The sequence below is a fragment of the Zonotrichia leucophrys genome, chromosome Z (genome assembly GCF_028769735.1).
Source record: "Zonotrichia leucophrys gambelii isolate GWCS_2022_RI chromosome Z, RI_Zleu_2.0, whole genome shotgun sequence".
Taxonomy (NCBI): domain Eukaryota; kingdom Metazoa; phylum Chordata; class Aves; order Passeriformes; family Passerellidae; genus Zonotrichia; species Zonotrichia leucophrys.
Genome location: NC_088200.1, coordinates 71,118,713 through 71,139,518, shown reverse-complemented (window position 1 = coordinate 71,139,518; position 20,806 = coordinate 71,118,713). Strand labels below are relative to the sequence as shown.

Genomic DNA, 20,806 nt, shown 5'->3' with positions numbered 1-20,806 from the left:
ATCTTTGAGGAAACGTGGGGAATTCAGCCCCAAGTTTATGACACAGCTAGAAAAGTACAATTTTAGTCATGTAATCTATTTAAATTTCCCTTCATGCCAAGAAAATGCATTTTTTTTCATTGCTAGTGGTGGTGTTTTGTGTAAATAAATGTTATTTGTGCAATCTGTAGCTTGTAGAGTCTAAGTCACAGCAGATTCTCAACAACTGCAGCATGATTAAGGTGAGTATTTTGTCCCCAAAAATGCACATTCTGTGCCTGGAGACACAAAATACTTCATATTCCTAAATTATGGATGCAGCAATCCGAAACACTTGAAACCAAAGAGCTTAATTGTTGATGGCTGCATTTTGGAATACATAGGAGATTCAGAGTTATCTTTTCTGAGAGAAAACTGAGTAAAACAGTTCCAGCTCCTGAGAGAGGAGAATGTATCTCCAGAGTTCATCCAAAAGGGGAATTTGATGCATGATTCAAACATCACCTCTCAGCAAGCATCATCACAGCAGGTGCTCTGAGATGGATGTCAGCACACCAGCTTTTAAACTGTTGGTAGCCATGGTGTTCAGGCAAGGATACCCCAACAATGACATTTAGTCAGATCAGATCTGTTCAAGCCATCCACACACCCCAACTATGATCCTAAAAGGCAAACAGCAGGCTTTGCCCCCAGCTTTTCAGGCTTTCTCGTGAAAATCAGTGCAAAATATAAAGCAAAAAGTGCAAAATATAAAGTACAAAAGTGCAAAACATGAAAAAAAGGTGCAAAATATAAAGCAAGAAAGGCCTGTGGAGAACATTCAAAAGGCATGGAAAGTTGACATGGTAAATATGATATTGGTAAGCCAGCCACTTCAGCAAAATCCAGAAGTCTGGGCTAAATGTCTGGCTTTAAGCCCATTTCAGGGTACCATGGAATGATCTTTTTTGGGCTTAATTCTTTGTGGAATGGCTGAGGGAGTAGGGCATGCAGGCACAATTTCTTTCACACTCTTTTCCTTACAAATGTGTTTTGACTAGACTCCGTGGAAGCAGCAGCAGGATGATAAACCTTTCAGTCAATGTGTTGTAAGGCTTCAATATAATACTCTGCGTTTTAAGGAAAAGAAAAACCACCAAAAATACCCACAGAGAGCTACCAGCAGGGAGAACAAGAATGAACAGATGAATTCAAATGATAGACATGTCTCTGTTACAGAATCATTACCTACACTGGTAGCATATGAGACTGTCTCAAGTCATGGCCTGAATTCAGAATAACCAGACTGTAGCAGAAGGTAATGACCACCTTAAACACTGAAGAAACAAGTGGATTTAATGCATTTTGGGGTTTAGTTTTGCTGGATTTTTTTCTTTTCTTTTTTTTACCTTTTTTTCTCAAACATGAAATGTTAGGTTCCTTTTTTGAGGAAATATCATTGTGCATAATGATTTTCAGGAAAAGGTAGATTGTTAATATTCCCTGGAATTGTTGAACTCAATACATAGCCATATGAAAAGCTAACTAAAGATTCATTAAGATGAATATTTCTTCACAACTTTCTTTTTGACCGGACAATAGAAATTATTCCTTATAGTTCAAAGACTTGAAGAGATAGTGCAAGTGATAAGATTAAATTTGCAGGTTCAGGTAAATTCAAATATGGAAATACTACAACAGCCTGAAAAGTTTGAAAATATAAGGATTAACTATGCAGCCCTTTGTAGGGCCATCTGTAGTTAATTAAAAATACACTGTCAACCACAGGAGCAAGAACACACAATAGGAAATTTCTGTGGAGCCTCTGCACACCCGTGGTTCGACTGATGGGCTAAAATATGATGCAACCACCTCTCTTTCCTGTGGAAAAACATTTTCATCTGCTTCTCCACCATAAAGCACAGCAGTAAAATGTTCATCCTCTCCAGAAGTTACCAACTGCTCTTCCAACATGCTGCTCTAAAAGAATTTCAGCAGATTCTAGGATCTTCAGCTATTCCAAAGTTAAATAGATAGGGCAATTTCTCCTTCCTTTTATGGAAAGTGTATAAACTTGGGAGAAAAAAAAACAGTAATCATATTCCTAACTTGCTTAGCAGCTGTAGGCAAAAAAGGCTAATATGTCATAATTTATATGTGGAGAGATTGCAGGGTGTTAGTAGCCATGTCTGGTGCTATTGAGGCTTCCCACGGAGAGCTGCACTGCAAAGTGGCAGCTGACTGAAAACACTGCTATTTTCAACAGTTCAAAAAATGTAAATGTGCCAGTGGCTGGTCAAACAAGCTCCCACACTGGTGATTTATTGAAATCCCTCACATTAGTGAGTTGTATGAATCACTCCTGGGCTGAAAACAACCCCTGTGCACAGGTTTATAATGGATTCAGGGGCTGAATCAGTCTTGCTGGCTCCAGAAGGTAATTTTGGGCAGCCTCAATTAGACAAAGATAATTTCTACACGCGGGATTTGCTAAGGTGCACAGAGCTGAAAGTAAATATGCTTTTCCAGGGAGCCTTGGAAAGGCAGAGGGGAGGGAAATAAACTCATCTCTCTCAACAAATGAGGGGAATTCAGTGAATCAGATCTGCAACTGCCATTTTTGTTCATTAACAAAGGAAAACTGGGGCTTGTAGAAGCATCCCCTAGTATATTTTCCTGCAGCTGTGACAACAAAAACATGAAGATATGTTGGGCTTTCAGAGCTCGTGGCAGAGTTGGGAGGGTTACAGCCAGAAAAAGAAGAATTTGAACATAAAACTGAACCACAGAACTGCCCCCATGCCTGAAACACAAAGAAGACAAACAAGTGGGAAAATCCACGTGAAAATTTACCTGCAGCCACTGTGACTGGTCATTGTGGCCAGAGGTCCAGGCATTGACTTTGCCTTGCTTGTCCAGCCGGGCTTTCCTGGGCTCCCAGGCGAACATGTCCATGTTGAGGGTACGGAAAACGCTGGAGGCAGTGATCTGGAAATCCTGGATGTGTCCTGATTTCATCCCCAGGGGCTCAGAGCAACCTAGAACAGCAGGGCAAGATCAGTGGTGCTACCTGCTTATCTCTGTCAGGGGTTTAGGTTTTTTTGTTATGGCAGAGAAAACCTGCAATACGTGAAGAAAAAGATGTAATCAAGGCTATTGTTGAAGACACTCGAAAACAAATAAATGAAAAATAATCAATTCCAGGCACTTTGTTTCAACAATTGCTTGGGTGAGTCAAAATCAAGATAGAGAATTCAACATATTTTATCCTGGCATAAATTTATGAAGCGAAACAAAATGAAAAGATGACTTTTGTCTGTGCTTATCTTATTTTTATTTTCCTCTCCCACAGGAAAATATTGTTTCCCCTCTTCTGTTTGATTTTCCTTATGCTTTTATGCCACCTCACATCCACCATGTGTTTGCTTATTGAACAAACATTATTTTTTGCTTAAAAACCACTGCTGCAGTAAAACGTTAAAAAGCACTGAGTTCTTTTACACTTCTGAATTATTTGACATCTAGGTAAAAATCCAGAAAGCCCAAAATCCCACTGAAGGAGGGAGAGCCCACAGAAAAACAGTTGTGGAGGGAGGATAGTAGGAGGATATCACTTAGGAGAAATCGATAGTTAATGGCTTATTTGTTTGTGGACATCCCACACTATTGAGTTATTTTGCCATAGAAAAGATAGATTTTGGGCTTCTCCCTTCTCTGTTCTGCGTGAAAAAAAAGATAAAAATAAAAATTGATAAGTGGCTCTGTGCTCCTCTGCCTTGCTCTGTGTGCTGGGAATGTGGAAGGTACATTTGGATGCAGAAGACGGAGGAAACAAGATGAGGCAGCACTGAAACAACAGGATTGGAAACCAGAGAAGGCAGATGAACTGCATGGTTCTAAGATTTAACAAAGAAATCAGAAAAAGAAAGGCTGAGAGAGAGAAGGCTGCTAAGAAGACAGGAAAGGTGGATGTATGGCTGCAGGGGTAGAGTGACACTTGATAATTGGGGTAAAGTGAAAGATGGAAAAGATGGAGATGGCAACACAAAAAAATAATCTGTTTTCTCATTTACTTCCTGACTCAGCAGTCAAAAACCTGCATATAGGCAGTTATATTTTTAACAACATGATCTTTAATGCAGCATCTCCTGTATTTAAAATTTGAATATTGACATACTTCATGTTAAATTTAAAAAAAACGAAAAAACAAAAAACAAAACCCAAACAAACAAATGGAAAGCCAAAAGAAAATAGAGTTAACTTTTGAAAAAAAATCCCCAATCTTACATAACTGATTCTCAGTGCACAAATAGAAATGGCACAGCTTTGTCTGTGGAATGGACTCATTCAAAAACACAACAAAACAATTTTCCTGGGAGTGGGAGGAAGCAATTGGTAATAGTAATAAGAGAGACTAATCTGTTGCTTTGGAGAGGGACTTTGCTCATTATTAAATTCTGAAGTATCACTCCAGGATCACAAGGACTGTCAGCAAGAATGTTTCATCCAAGGAATGCTAAGGAGGCTCCTATCACAAAACCATGGGCTGTCAAAGCTGTGACTCAGTGCTGGCCCAATCCATCAAAAACCAGTTCTATCTTTTCTGGGTATTATTATTGATTTATGAAGCAACAGCTGTGCGTGCCTGTGTGCCTGTGCATGCGTGCATGAATTAATGGGATTTTACACTCGCCTGCCTTCTCTGTGGCCCCAAAGGGGGTGGGAAGACAGTTGTTAAAGGCAACGGGAGAAAGTGAGAACAGTGAGAATCTGAAGAGGCAAACGTGGTGCATGCAGGTGTCAGGATGTCTTGGTGCCGTGTCACAGAGAGCAGCAGCTTCCCAGCCCCTGCCACAGGAGATCGTGGCTGTTTGGATGACAGAGACATAACCCTGCAGGGTCATCAAACCAGCACACGGCTTTGTGTCACCCTCACAGGCGTGTGTTTATAACGATGCTTATGCCTCCCTGAAACATCTCTTCTTCACTTCACTGTGCCTTTAAATTTGCTTTTCAATGTCCCTGTGAGAAGATTCAATTCCCATTTTTCTTTTATGAAATCTGTTGAAGTTGGAGATAGCTGATGCAGACACTCGGCTACACCCAGTGGAGCATCTCAGGCTGGAATGTTTGAGATGCTTTGGATGCCTCCATCTGTGATAAATTATACCTGATACCTCTGTATGTTTAAATATAACCAGGTATAAGTTTGCAGGTCCTATTTGGTCTAGCTGGATGGAGAACAGAAATAATGAGAAAGAGTGGGGATTAGCACCTCAAAATTGGAGGAATAAACACAAAGGCTTTCCTCTGTTGACTCTTCAGAGGGAAGAATCTTTTACTCTTCAGTCTGCATCCATTCTATAACCCTCATCTACTTCTTCCTTTGAAAAACTCAAACCCTCAAAGGAAATATTCAATATCCAATGTAGCAAAGGCAAACCCACAAATGGATCTGCACGCAACAGTCTGCAAGAATCTTGTCTTGGACAAAAATTTGTGCAGTGTTGGCAAAAGCAATGTATGTCAATTATTTGAGGGCAAAGGTAATTTTGTTTTGATTTATACTGTGATATTTTTTGTTTCTAAAAATTAAGATATTTAAAAAATTTTCATCATATTCTTGAATCATAGAATGGTTTGGGTTGATAGGGACCTTAAGATCATCTAGCTGCAAATCTATTTCCAACTCCTTTGCCATGGGCAGGGACACTTTTCATTAAACCTTAATGCTTTAAAGCTCCATCCAACCTGGCCTATAAATAACAAATATAGAATTCCTTTCCAGATCACACAGTTCTGAGGACAAATGAGGAAAGGGGAACCTATCTTTAACTGTAGGTTTGATAAAGTCCCCCTGTGTGTCAGCTTTGTGTGAATAGTGCCTAGAGGGACTGTTAGTGATGCCTCAGGTTTTAACTTTGATATTTTTCAGATTCTGTGCTGCTTTAGTGTGTGGGTCTGGGCTTCATTTTAGGGCATGGTGAGCTGTCTGCACAGAGCAGGGGGACAAAACAATTCCTGCTCCAGCTGGGGAACAAATGATCCCAATCTCAGCCCAGGAGCACAAACCCCGTGGGCTGGAGAGAGAAAAACAAGCAGGGTGGGACTGCCTGGGCTAAAGCTGGAATGGGACAATGAACTGCAAGGTGCAAATGGAGCAGAGCTGATCCCAGGGACAGACCCCGTGCTCGGCCATGCATTTTGGGGCCACTTTGGTTCATCTTGGGTGCAGCCCTGGCTGGGCTCTGGTGCTGCCCAACGTGCATCCATTGAGGAGATCCTTTGGATAAATCCCTGCTTTATTCTGTAATTCTGTCTGGCCTCTGCTCTAGCTCAGTCTTCACAAGGCATCATTAAGATAAAGAAATAGCTACCAGGGAACAGCATACCTGAAGGAGATGACAATTACACACTCAGGAGCTTTCTCTGAGTGAGTCCCATGGGGATGTGCAGGCTCTAGGGATCAACATCTCTCTGCAGGAACTGAGAAACCCCAAACACCAAGAACTGGCTGAATTGTGTACAGGAACCAACAAACATGACCGTGAGCAGGGGCTGCCTGCAGGGAGGCAGATGCTGGAGTGCAAGAGTGAATTCCATGAGTGCGCGACATTGTTGTGTGAGCACTGGATCTGCTGTTAAAAACAACAGCTTGATGCTGCCATTAATAACAGCCCAATGAACAGAGGCATTCTAATAAGCAGTAGCTGTGATCTGCTTCTCCCCTCACATCAATACTCTGTGGAGGGAAGGGAGGGCAGGACACAGAGATGTGCAAAACACAAGCAAGGCAGGAACACAGGGCCATGAAAATTAATGCCTAATTTATTGATGGTTGGCTCCACTAGCACTGATCCTGACTGTGGGTCCTGTAAGTACAGCTATTTATGAGACTAAAGCAGATTGCATTGAACATTTTGCTGAAGTTTGTCCTAAGGAGTTAGCTTTTATGATGATCCAATGCTACAAGTCTCCCTCTGTTTATCACTCACTCTCTTCCCTCTCCCCAGGCCATGTTAGAGAAGGCAGACCCCTCAAATTGCCTTTCCACCCAAGGCAGACCACCTGGAATTAAGAGAGAATTAGTCTGTGTAATTACACCTTTCCTTCAGTAAGGCTGAAATTGCTCTGCTGAGCCTCAGCTGTCCACAGTTTTAAGAGATGATGACCTTGACATTGTTAGGAGACCACTGAAATTAATTCACTTCACTAGCTTTTACAGTTCTTTGAGCAAAACAATTCCTAGTCATTCTGGCAAGGACTTACTCTAAATTGTGGTTCCAGAAGTGGAAGACATAAAAAAAAATCTAATAGAACAAAGCACCTAGACAGGATTTTCTATTTACTCTTAAACCTATCTATATTGGAAAAGGGCTACACCAAGATTAATGCATTAACTTTTCATTTCTGAATCTAGTTTTGACTGAGAATTGTTTAACTCCAGCTGTTTTGATGTATCACCCATGAACTGGATGACTATTGTTAGTAGAGTAAAGAGGCAGCCACACAAAAATCACTCCTAAATGAATCAGTGGGGTGCTCCCACCAGTAAAAAGGTTTATCTCTTGGAAAAGGATAAAACATTACATGCTTTTTTGAATTTGTAAGGGAACACAGTTCTTGCAGAAGGTGGCTAGAGGTCAGGCTTTACATTTCAGAGCTTTAATAAGAATCTGAGGGAAGGTTTATATTGGGTCCGCTTTTTCATTTACTTTTTGCTACAAGATGCTATCCCTGCTTCTGCTAAACCCAGAAAACAAATCCAAACTGAAATCTTGATTAAAGCAGCCCAACCAAGTTGTGTCTTATTGGACTGGTCCTTGACACCATGGGAAGCAGGCTTATCCCTCTGAGGATGTCACAGAGCACAGGGGTGGTGTCACAGCCACAGCCACAGCCACAGGAGGAATTTCCCAAAATCAGGTGTGACAATTGTGGCTACCAAGGGTCCCTGGCAGCTCTGGGGCTCAGGAACAATTTTCAGGCCTTGGGTGAGGCTCCCTGCCTTGTAGTCTGCTCAGGGTGGTACATTTTGAGTCCACCTAGCCATCAATACATGTTTAAATTGCTAAATGACCATCCCTAGAGGTATCCAAGGACTGGATGTGGCACTCTGTGCTCTGGGCTGTGTTGCAAGGTGGGGATCACTCACAGGCTGGACCTGATGATCTCAGAGCTCTTCTCCAGCCTCATTGGTTCTGTGATTCCTGTGATCAACTGGACTTTAAACCCACACAGGAAAAAAATTATGGAGAGTTAATGGGTTAACACCACACAGCCTTATTGGGACACATTCCTGTGCCCTGCAAGTGGCCATCATCACTCAGCTGAGCCAAGTGTTGCACTGCTGAGGGCACACCTTGAGTGTCCAGTTCTGGGCTCCCAAATTTAGGAGGGACTTTGGGACATTGGAGCATTGGCAATGAGGCTGGAGAGGGGCTGGGAACACAAACTGAGGGAGCTGGGGGCGCTCAGCCTGTAGAAAAGGAGACTCAGGGGTGCCCTCATCACTCTGTACAACTCCCTGGAATGTGGTTGTGCTCAGGTGGGGCTGGGCTCTTTCTCCAGGCAGCACTGACAGAACCACAGGGCAGAGTCTCAAGCTGCACCAAGGGAAATATAGGCTGGATATCAAGGAAAAGTGTTTTACAGAAAGAGTGATAAAATTCTGGAATGGCTGCCTGGGGAGGTGGTGGAGTCGCCATCCCTGGGTGTGTTTAACAAAGCCTGGATGTGACACTGATGCCAGGGTTCAGTTGAGGGGTTGGGGCTGGGTTGGACTCCATGATCTTGAAGGTCTCTTCCAACCTGGTGATTCTGTGATTTTTTTTTTAAATTAGATAAAGAGGATGAAAGCAACTGGACAAACTCAGGCTGGCCAGGTGCATCTCGCAGGGGGGACAAAGCACGAGTTGTTGGGAGCAGCTGGAGGGGACGGAGCGCTGGGGGCTGTGGGGATCCCACCTGTGAGCTCGCAGCCAAGCAGCTCCATCCTGAGGGTGCAGTGCCTCCTGCACACCTGGGGGTACAGCCGGACGTACTGCGCCTTGATGGGCGGCGTGAAGGAGTTGGCGTACGGGGTGTTGTTGTCCACGTTCCCACGGAACACCTGCGGGGAAACGACGTTTGCAACAGCAAAATAAAACGTGTCAGGAGGATCCCTGGAGTCCCAGCGAGTTCCTGTCTCTCAAAAGCACCCGAATTGTTCTGTCTGTGAGAGGTTTTCCCCAAACTGCAGCTGGTTTAGTGCTGCCCGTGCATGACACAAGTTTTCCCAGCAGAATGTCCTGCTGTGCCATTTTGTGATGGGTTTGTCACGTGGGCCAAACCAAGGTCTCTGTCCTGTCCCTCTCAGAAATTGAAGCTCCTCATGCAACTAAATTATGCCTTCTTTTCTTGATTAATGTATGAAATAGTTGCAGTTCAATTAAGCCTGCAATTATTTGCTCTGATTGATGTTTATTTTTTCCCCCCCGGTTCAAGAACTTGATCCAGCTCCCACTGAAGTGCACTGTAACCCTCCCACTGATCACAGAGGGGATGAGTTAAACCCACCAGCACTTTTCTATTCACCCCTCCCTCTAACCAGACATCCCTGTGCTGTGTTTCTGCCCTTCATTATGCTCCTCTTCACACAAAATCTTAATTTCCTAACAGAGAAATTACATCTAATGCAGCGCATTTTGCCTTCTATGCAAACTTACACAGTAAAAGGTTTTTTTCCTGCTCTGTGTGCACAGCTCCATCAAAAAAAAGTGGTAACTATAAACTGTAAACACACACACCCCGCTGGATGATACTGTTTGTGCAGCACAGAGATTAGCATTGATGAATGGGCTCTGTGTTTCCAAGGGTTAAAGCTAATCTGCCAATGCAATAAAACGAAATTGAAAACAGAGCAATGAGTAATTACTGGTAAACTAATTAATATGAAAATCAGTTAAGTGTAATAAACAGGATTATTCTAGCTTGGGGAAATAGTATTTATGCAACCATCAATTAAAGTATAAGAAATTCTTAGCACAGAGAGATGCAAATTTGTTGATTTTTTTTTCTCACACAGAAAAATAATAACAGTGAAACCTATATCATATTGCCAGGCAATTAGGCTTAAATACCCAAGACATCTCATACTTCTAAAAGCTGCTAAACCATGAGATGCTTTCAGTAACAGATGACTCTATCTTACCATGTCTTCCTTCGTGCCTTTTACTTTGTACATTGTCCATGACTTCCCATCATTACTGTAGGCAATTTTGTAAGATTTCACATATTCTGGACTTCCAATCCTCTTGGCACCTTGGGTTATAACTCCAGTGACTCGCATCTTCTTCTGCAGGTTTATCTGAAATAACAGCACACTGTTAATCTGACGGAAACAACCCTTGATTCCTTTAATTCACCTTTTTTTTTTCCTAAATGAGAGAAAAAAACCATAGCTGTAGCATTTAAATGACTGTTTTTATATTTGCATTAATTCTTTTGATCTTTCATGAATTTCATGTGCAAATGTATAAAGCAATTGAATGAAAAAATTGAACCAAAAACTTGGACTATGCTTATTTCCTGTATGTGTGCACATATATTATGGATATACAGAATACGACTGAGATATTGCTTAATTTTGGCATATAGGGTTACTCCTACATATTTTCTGCCTGAAAGGGAAATGAAACAGTGTGATAATTTACCAAAAGCTATATCTTCTCTTCTGTTAGAAGCCAATTTGCAATACCATACAAAAGGCCCTCAGCACCAAGTAAAACTTCCATGTGAAACTAAAACTACATGGAAGTTCTGACAGCAAAGAAATGAGGCTTTTTCTTGACTCTCACTGAAAATTCATATACCTAGTGATGAAGGCTGAAATGCTAATCCTAAAGCAGTCAATACCAAAATATCAATCAGTGGATGTGAACATTCCTTGTGTGCTTTTCTGAGCTGAACAAAACTCCTTGAAGTAAAAAACGAAGATATGCTCAGAGCGAACAAATTCAGCATCACTCCAGCAGCCTTAATTCTGCCTCCTTTACTCCCCTGTGGCATGGAAACAACTCAGGGTGTGATACTCAAGCCCAAGAGTGTCAGACTCAGTCTGTGGCAGCTGCACTCCCTCCCTGTCAGCTGAAATCTGTGACTTTTGCACCAAATGAAGCTCAGCAAAGAGCCTTGTGAAGGTGCAGGCAGATGTGCTGTGCAAAGAGATGAGTGGAGGTACTGGAGAGCAAACAACTGGGGCAGGGTAAATAATACTTTATGCTACATTAGCACCTGTCTCCTCAAAAATGAGTTTTATCTTTGCTCCCCAGTGGCTGGAGCTGAGCCAGGGCAGTTCCCACTGTTTGGAGCAGCAGTCCCAGCACAGGTGTGGGAGGACTCAGAAGCAGATCTGCTGTCCAAATACCTTAATTGGTTTATTGTTTGCATTGTGGCCTGAGGACTTTCTCCCCCTTGGTAATAAAATCTAACCTCTGTGAAGGATGTAAGCTGATCAGGCTTTGGTGTTCTAAGATCTCTCTGTGTGCACAATAGGAAGCCTCTGGTTTCTTTGTCCAAACTGTAGAATTCTGTGGTTTCTTCTAGGTTTTTTTTTTTTGTTTGTTTGGTTTTTTTTTTTTTTTTTTTTTTTTTTTTTATGAGTCTTTTTCTCTGAGCTATTTCTCAGCTACTTTTTTGGAATAGTTGGCTTTTGGTGTAATTTTACCATAGTTCTCCCTATAAGAAATTATTAAACACCCACAACCTTTGGATTAACAATGTGTGTTTTCAAGGTTTAGACCCATTGAGAGAGGAGAAGCCTCCTATAAAACCAGATTTTATAGGAGGAGAAGCCTCCTATAAAACCACCAGGATCTTCCCCACAAATACCAAGAAAACTCAGGAAGGTGTGCAATTCCACCGGGGAGAATGGACTCACAACAGGAATTCAGACAGGTATAAATTAGAAGAGATTCATTACTTTTTTCAGCCTTGGAAAACTTCTTTTCCCCAGTTCCTGGTCCCTCAGAGGGGAAAACATAATAAAATAAATATGTTATATTTGTAAAAGGACAGCTCCAGAGACTACCATTAGTCCCATAACTACATTAAAAATGTAGGTAACATGGAATAGCATCCAGTTAAAGATTTACGTAAGTCTCTTATGAGTAGTTCATTTTCTATGTGGAATTTCAGAATATTAATTAACAGGCAAGTAAACCAATTTTCCATGTATTTACAAAATTGCTAATAATGAAGTGAATACCATCTGCAAAACTAAATTAGAAAGCACAGGAAAACAGACATTGATTATTTGCTGACTGGTAGCATCTTCACATTTCACTGCATGGGAAAAGGAAGGTATAATGCAACACTAAACAAATTTTGTTTGATCCAGTGATGCAGATAATAATATTTTTTTCAGCTTAATTACCAATTTTTCTATTTCCAGGTAATAATCTTTGGGGTTTTGGATGAGAATTTATGGGGATTTTATTTCCCTGTTTACTTTCAAAGGATAATTTCTAATGAAACCATGGCACTAACCACTGGATGTCCTATTCCCATTTGCAGAATCTTTCCTTTTAGAGGCTTTCTTGATCAGTGTCCATCCTTTGAGCCACAAACTGAGCTTTATTTTTAAGCAGTATTGAACTTGATGCAACATAAGAAGTAAAACCAGGCTGCCTTGTTTTCCAAGCTCTACAGATCCTGTCAACGTTTGCAGAAAAATCCCAATGAAGTAGGAAAAAAAAAATGCTTTCAAATGCCCATGGCTTGCTAATATGGAAATCCCTCCTGGGCTAACACCATGCTTTTCAGTGAATAGGGATACATCAGGAATTAATTTTCCCTTTGTATCTTTGGGTTCTTTAATATGATTTAAATTTTTCAAGTTCGACCTCAGCAAAAATTGAAAATACTGCAACTTTAGCAATGGCTGTAACAAAGCAGGGTCCAAACTTTTTCCTATTTAATATACCTTAGTAGGAAGATCTGAAGAAATGTGAACTGCATCCTTTAATACTAAAAACTTTTTCAAATGTGTTTTTCTGTGCCAGGGTGAGGGAGAAACAGCTCAGGAAGCTCTGCTTTGTGGATTAGGATCCAAGACATAAAATTATACATTTTAATTACATCTGTGATGCTGTTTTAAAACAAAGAGGTGAAAGTCACCAGGATAGGAACAAACGAATAATATATCTTTTTAAAAAAGGTAATGGATTAACTTCTTAAGGATCCCTTATCATTACCTAGATGAACTGGAAAAAAGCAAGGATGAAAGAAGATCAATAGTGTTTTGAGAGATTTATGTCAGTAATTTAAGTAACAAGGCATGGTAAAGGCCTTGCAAGAAGAAGACGCAGGCATAGACATCTGAGGAATCTACTTGCAGAGGGAAAGAGAGAAAGGGAGAAAGAAAGAGAGAAAAGAAAGGAGGAATGGAAGGAATGGAAGGAAGTGGCGGAAGGAAAGGAAGTGGCGGAAGGAAAGGAAGGAAAGGAAGGGAAGGAAGGGAAGGAAGGGAAGGAAGGGAAGGTTCCGGGAAGGGAAGGTTCCGGGAAGGGAAGGGAAGGAAGGAAGGGAAGGGAAGGGAAGGGAAGGGAAGGGAAGGGAAGGGAAGGGAAGGGAAGGGAAGGGAAGGGAAGGGAAGGGAAGGGAAGGGAAGGGAAGGGAAGGGAAGGGAAGGGAAGGGAAGGGAAGGGAAGGGAAGGGAAGGGAAGGGAAGGGAAGGGAAGGGAAGGGAAGGAAGGAAGTGGCGGAAGGAAGTGGCGGAAGGAAGTGGCGGAAGGAAGTGGCGGAAGGAAGTGGCGGAAGGAAGGAAGGAAGGAAGGAAGGAAGGAAGGAAGGAAGGAAGGAAGGAAGGAAGGAAGGAAGGAAGGAAGGAAGGAAGGAAGGAAGGATCAGTTTTACCATTTTAACATCTACCACTTAAATTTATTTTAGGAGCAATGGATTCAGACCTGACACTCAACCTCTGCTCAAGGGCCTGCATTTAACAGCACCTCAGAGGGGTCTCCTGCATCCAGTGGCTTCCAGTGAGGGATCTGGCTCACCCAGGATATGCCAGGGATTTGGCTGCAGTCCGAGCACACCCCATGCCCTAAAACCTTATGGCACAAAGAACATTATGAAACTCAGATAAGGTTCTGCTTGACACCTGCAGGCTGTAGAATCTGCTCTGATGGCCTTTGCATGTCAATGAGGAGGATTTCTGGGACTGGAATGAGTGATGAACATGGAGCTGCTCAGGTAAAACTGTGTGTAAAATGAAGCCAGTAGTTAGACACCAATGTATTTAAATCTGGCTCTACAAGAACTGGATTATGCCACACATGGGGTGCAAAGTCACTGTGCTGGTGTGGAGGAAAGCACAAGGAGAGAACAGGCATGGAGTCAGCTCAATTTATGTGAATTCAGGGACTGTGGCAAGAAACACCACCTCAGGTCCCCTGCTGGGTACACAACTGCATGTTGAATTCATCCATGTAGCCAAACCAGGTCAAATAAAATCACTTGAGGCAGATACCCTCTAGAGCAGTGTATGCCTGAGAGCTGGGGAATAAAATCAACTCCTTTAGTGTAAGAAATCCCTGAAATTCTTTCTAATCTTATTTGTTTCAACCACCAAAGTCCTCCCAACTCCATGATTACACAGAGCACTCTGATGGTCACAGCAGGTTACAGAGTCATGGCCTTTTCTCCACAGGAGAGGAAAAAGGGACCAGGGTGCTGTGCTCACTGCTCTCAGCACTGGTCCTGCAGGAGTGATTATCTATTAAACAATTTTCACTAATGCTCTGGACTCCAATGATTCACTCCAATCTGTTTGGGGATGCTAAATTGTTGTCTACACCAAGGAAGACATACCCAATCTAGATTTTACTGGAACCTGGAAAAAATCCATATTGCAAAGGAAATAAACGAGGAGGCCTTTTCCTCCAAGAGAAAGCGGTAATATGAACAAAGTAATTTCAGGAGTTCCTGTTGATTGTACAGTGCACCATTTTCAGAGGCAATTCAGAAGCAGACTTGCAAATCTGCATGGTGTGTGTGCAGCCGCAATGGTAGCTGTGAGTTAATGCAGGAGCTTGTTTTTCACAAAGAAGTCCAAAGGGCTCCACAAAACAAAGGCCATCAGTAACTCCTCAGCACGGTTTACAAACCTTAGAACCATAGGAAAAAAAAAAGAAGATTAAATTCAGAATTGTAATGTGTGAGTGTAACAGCACAGCAGGGACTGGAACAGCTCCAATGGAAGGTGTTCATCTTCCTATTACAATTTATGATCAAATGCTAGCATATTCACTTTGCAGGAGCTATAAAATGGGCAAAAAGATAAAAAAACACCCAACTGCATCCGTCTTATCTACATTATTGCAGGCAGAAGACGAGAAGAGGGATGAGAAGACAGAGTGACTTTAGGAAGACCCCTACATGATGCTCCTGGACAGAATCCATAGCCACATTCCCCTCATTTATTATCTCACTGCTAGCAATAACACCGCTAACACTTCCTGCAGAACAGCCTCATCTGAAGTGTTCCTCCAGAGCAAGCTTTCCAGAAATGCTCAGATTAAAGCCTACATGAAACCTTGGGTCTTTGAGACCTTAAATGTAGTTTTAGATTCATAAACAGAAGTGCATTTTATGGAGAACAAAGGTGTTTACCTGTTTCAGTTATGAGATGGAATAGTGTTGTCATAAATAATTCTTCATCTTTTCTAGCACAAAGTAAATATATCTTTACTGCTACTCACCATTACTCACATAAAAACAGGGTTGAAAAAGAGATCAAGGTTATACTGGCATTAAAAGATTTATTGCAGCAACTCTTCCCTGCTGATCTCATCAGGTTTTGAAGGATTGAAATTTAATTTTTTTTGCCTCTTCTCTCTTTTTTTTTTTCCAGAGTCATAATTCTGACAAAGCTAGATAGAAAGCACGCAGACAAACATTTTCTGATGAAAAATAGGGATACTAGCATAGAGAAACATAGAAATGTTTTTTAATAAACCCATGAAACAAACAACCTGACACAATCCCCTCAATCCTGGGAAAGTCAGCGGGTCTGAAAGCTCCTTCCAGTGCTTCCTTTTTATTCCCCAAGGTTGTTTCCTCCAGTCTGAACAGGACAAACTGCTGTTTCACCCTGGTGCCAGAGCAGCTGCAGAGCTGGGCTGGTGATGAGGATCAGGAAGGGCACAGCAGGTCAGTCACTATTAACTTCCCCTTGCAAAGCCTCGCTGGCACCTGCACACGAGGTGCTCATCTGTCTTGCCTGTCTGTGGCTTTTTGATACTCTCCTAATCAGCACTGTCAGCAGAGCTCCCCTGGATTTAGTTCAGGGCATTAATGCAGTCAGCACAGTGGCAGCAGCACACAGCGAGGATATGCAGTGATTTATCCACAGCAGCACCCTTGCTGAAACGCTGGAAGGAGGTCTGCCCCACAGAGAATAAACATGTTTTATTGTAAATTATTCACGTGATAGTGTAAATTGTTGTAATGCTATAGGCTAGGAGAACAAATGCTTGTTACAGGTTGCTTTGAAAATTATAATTCCCAGCATGGTTGTGGGATTGCACCTTGAGGACAGACCAATTAAATACTCAGGCTGTTTCTGATCCCAGCCCATTTTGTTTCACTTATGTGGATGCAGGTCCAGCAAAGCACCCTCATAACTTTGCTATTACATCCTCTGAAAACTTACCCTCCTGCTGTTTCCAGTTTATCACACCTCAGGGTAAGACCAAACACCTCTCAGGACTTCCCTCCACCCACCTGCATCTCAGCCAACCCTCTAAAAACAAACTCCATCCTCAGTGAGACTTATTCATGTACCTGCTTTAAATTAGACACGCAGAATCAGAGATGCAAATTGGACCAATAGTTTAATTTGCCTCTCTGTGAAGAGATCAGAATATAGGTTAGACCCTTACTTGTGTGGAAAGCATAAATACAAGGATTGTTTGGCCCACGTAATGCTAATGTGGGGGAACATATGTTCTGAGAATTATCAAAAAGCACCTACTTCATTTGGCTTTTGTTGAGAACTTTCAATTTATGCCTCAGAGAGTTTACATAATTAGACAGACTAAAAAACTTGCTTAGTCTGTTCCTTCTTATTATTAAGTCATTATTTTAGTCCCAAAGGTAGTTGTTATGAATGCCATTAACAGAGTTATATGAATTATTCAAACACTGGTATGTTTAGACTGCCATCTCAAGAAGGGGCCAATAATCAATCTCACATTGTTCAGAGGTTTGTAGCCCTGAAAAATATAATTTTATTTGCAATGTATTGATCACATGAGTATTAACTACCTGAAACTGAATGTTACCTAAGAAACACCAAGGTCATTTATGCTATTATTAATTTCTTCACGTGCTTTGAACTTGTGAAAACTCTTCCTGCCACATTTGGAATGTTAATGGCTCTTAGAAAGAACTTCCCCACAATGTCTAGAAGACATCCTGAAGAATCAGCCTAAGAATATGTAAATAAAAATGCCAGTGAAAATATCTCCATGTATTTCCTCTTATAAAACAGCTTTGATCAACAGCTCGTAGATCTGGAAGATGTGATGTCAGACTCAGGTCAAAGCCACATACTTTTCTTTTCATCCTACATGAAAACTGTCTTCCTTCGGGAAAAGAAGGGAATTCAAAAAGGTGCAATATTAAAATCACTGTGAAAAAAAACACTCAGGGAAATTTCTGGTTGTGAAATAACTTCAGATATTGGGAGGTATTTTCTGCCTCACACTCTCTATCTGTTTTTATGGCACTTTGGCAGATGCACTCTGGTAAAAACTCTGAAGAAAATGATGATCTTCTCTCGAGCCCCCCAAAAGGAGAACTGGGAAAAATTCCCACTCTGGCTTCAGTGGGCTTTGTCTAGGTCCTATGCATGTCCCCAGACCAAGAAGTCATGGAATTATAGAGTTTCAAGGTTTGGAAAGACACCCAATGTACTGATTAAAGGAGTGTTAACCATCTGAAATCTGAGAACTCTCAGGAGATCACACTTCCCTGAACCTGTGAGATCCCCACTGTGAGATCCCATTGCACATTCCCAGAATAAACTTATCTAGTGATAACAGTGCTATCAAATGGTGCACAACCTTATTAAAACATGCATCTTCATCCCCTTAATTATTAATTGAAATGTTTTATTATAAGTAAATATTTTTATTATAATTGAATATTTTTATGAATTGAAATACTTTTATTATTAATTGAAATTAGGACTCAAAAGTAAAAAAAAAAAGTTCATATAGAAATGTTAAAAGTTACCCTTTGGTGAGATTTTCTCTATTCTTATGCATGTTTTTCCTCAGAATATTTTTCCTTCTACAAAAATCTGCAGGCCAAAGATTAGGTTAAAAAAAAAAAATTACACATTGCTTGGTTTTATGATAGACAATCTTTGAAAAGTCTCATTGTGCCAGTCAAGGCTTGAACCATGTCTTTTTATCTTAACCAGTTATTGAAGAAGAAGGTTCTAAGAGTGCAAGAGTAAAATATGCTCCCTTTTTTCAGTTCACAGAATTAGTATGTGGCATAAACTGGAAGGTCTTTGAGATGACAAACACATGCCACCTTTTCCAGGGGAGATCAAGGAGGGTGAGTTGACTTCAGCCCTGGTTGTCTGTGGCAGTTCTCATGCTGCTGGTGACTTTCTGTGCTTCCAACAGCGATGGAAGCTGAGGTGAGATAAACTTGGGTTGAGAAATGGGTGAGCAGCAGGTCCAGAGGGCTGTATCATGGGGTCTGCTTAGAGATGTGCCACTGCTGGTATCCCCCAGAGTTCAATACTGGGGCAAAGAATTGTTTAACTTGTTCCTCAATGGTCGGATGAGACGTCCTCAGCAGGTCACTAACCACATATAGCTGGGACGAGAGGCCAAAACCCCTGAGGGGCTTCATATGCTTTGAAATTGTGAAGCCCTCCAAAGGGACCCTGACAGGTTGTTGAATTAGGCAGGGAAGAAATGTCTGTAGCTTAATAAGGGACATGCAGGTCCTGCACCTGGGCAGCTCCAGGTAGCAGCAGCACAGGCTGGAGGGGACCTGCTGGGGTTGCTCTGTCAGGAAGGACCTGGGAGTTCTGGTGGGCAATGAGCGGTCCCTGACCAGCAGAGCATCCTACAGGCAAGGAAGGTTCATGGGATTTGGGGGGACTTTGGGAACAGCGCTGCCAGCAGATCAGGGAGGGGATCCTGCCCCTTTGCCCAGCTCTGTGAGTGGAGTGTCCAGCCCTCTGAAGGCACATCTGCAGTGCAGTGTCCATCTGCTCCTCAGAAAAGGAGGACAGGGAGCTCCTGGAGCAGCCCCAGAGGAGGGAGGAGGACAGAGGTGATCCAGGGAAGGCTGAGGGAGCTGGGGCTGCTCAGCCTGGAGAGGAGCCCCAGTGAGAGGGGCCTCAGCCTTGCCTGTGCTGGGGTATCCCAGGGTGTTTCTGTGTCTCTGTATCTCCCTGTGCATTCCATCTGTCCCTGTGTCTCATTTTATTGCAGAAGTCCTATACCTTCTCAATGATTTCTCATGGACATCTCCTCCTTCTTCACAGCACAACCAACAAACTCCAACTCTTTCCTCACCCAGCTAACCCACTCTTTTGTAGCACTCTTCTTCTTATTGGACACGGCTGTGGTCTGTTAAGGGCAGGCCTGTTCCTAATCTTTGGTGGTTAGTACAGCTGCAACTCCTCAGGGGTGAGACTACCTTCTGCACTATTTTTATTTTCTGACATTCTATGCCCCCACATCCCTGTCTGTCCTGTCCATCCCTGTGTGTCTGTGTGTCCCTGTCTGTCCCTGAATATCCCTGTGTCCCTGTCTGTCTGTCCCTGTGTGCAGAGGTCAGAGCAGGCCCAGGCCCAGCCATGGCCCCAGAGCCCCGGGCAGAGCCTGAGCTCAGCCCAGTCTGTCCCTATCTGTCTGTCCCTGTCCCTGCATCTGTCCCTATCTGTCCCAGTCTGTTTGTCTCTGTCTATCCCAGTCTGTCTGTCCCTGTCTGTCCCTGTCCATCCCTGTGTGTCCCAGGCCCAGCCATGGCCCCAGAGCCCCGGGCAGAGCCTGAGCTCAGGCCAGTCTGTCCCTGTCTGTCTGTCCCTGTCTGTCTGTCCCTATCTGTCCCTGTCTGTCTGTCCCTGTCTGTCCGTCCCTGTCTGTCTCTGTCCATCCCTGTGTGTCTCAGGCCCAGCCATGGCCCTAGAGCCCTGGGCAGGGCTGATCCCAGCAATTCCCCCCACAGGAGGCAGAGCCAGCCCTGGGCAGAGCCCACAGGTGCTCTGGGGGCTCCAACCTGGGAACATTCCAGAATTCCCTGGGCACAATGCCCTGGGCTCTGGGGTGGCCCTGCTGGAGCAGGGAGGTGACACCAGCTGAGTCACTGTGGGCCCTTCCAAGCTGGCCCATCTTGGGATTGCGTACATAGGCCTGCTTTCCACACAAAAAAAATCCCAATATCCTGACATGTAGTCTTACTTTATCTTAAACGTTGCTCCCTGAACCTTAACTTTACTGAAATAACTTGAAACAACCCTTTCCTAGAAGTCAAATCTAGCAGGACAGTAACTGTGAGTGAGGATCATTGGCTTTGCCAGTTTTTAAGCGAATGTTTAGAAGGTAAAAATTATTCATTTGGCTATCACACATCAGCATGACATCATCTCACAGATTTGGATGCTGTCATCCCCACAAGGTTATTAGGATACCCACACATCTTTCCATTATGGACCACCACACAGATGCTGGGACACCTTTTATTTGCCTCTTCCTAATGCAATAAACAGCGTGGACATGCCTTTGTTCCCTTTGGTGTCACCACTTTTTAAGACTTGATTGCTTTTCATATC

The 20,806-nt window shown here is 42.7% G+C and overlaps 1 protein-coding gene across 1 annotated transcript in view; it reads right to left on the bottom strand.

Moving 5' to 3' along the window:
- EDIL3 (EGF like repeats and discoidin domains 3) overlaps positions 1-20,806 on the bottom strand; it is a 238,317-nt gene that overhangs the window by 48,140 nt on the left and 169,371 nt on the right. Inside the window, exons 7-9 of the mRNA XM_064736890.1 lie at positions 10,151-10,306; positions 8,926-9,070; positions 2,812-2,996 (exon numbers count right to left, since the gene is read on the bottom strand). Of these exons, the coding sequence (XP_064592960.1) occupies positions 2,812-2,996; positions 8,926-9,070; positions 10,151-10,306 (486 nt within the window). The remainder of the gene's footprint in view (positions 1-2,811; positions 2,997-8,925; positions 9,071-10,150; positions 10,307-20,806) is intronic.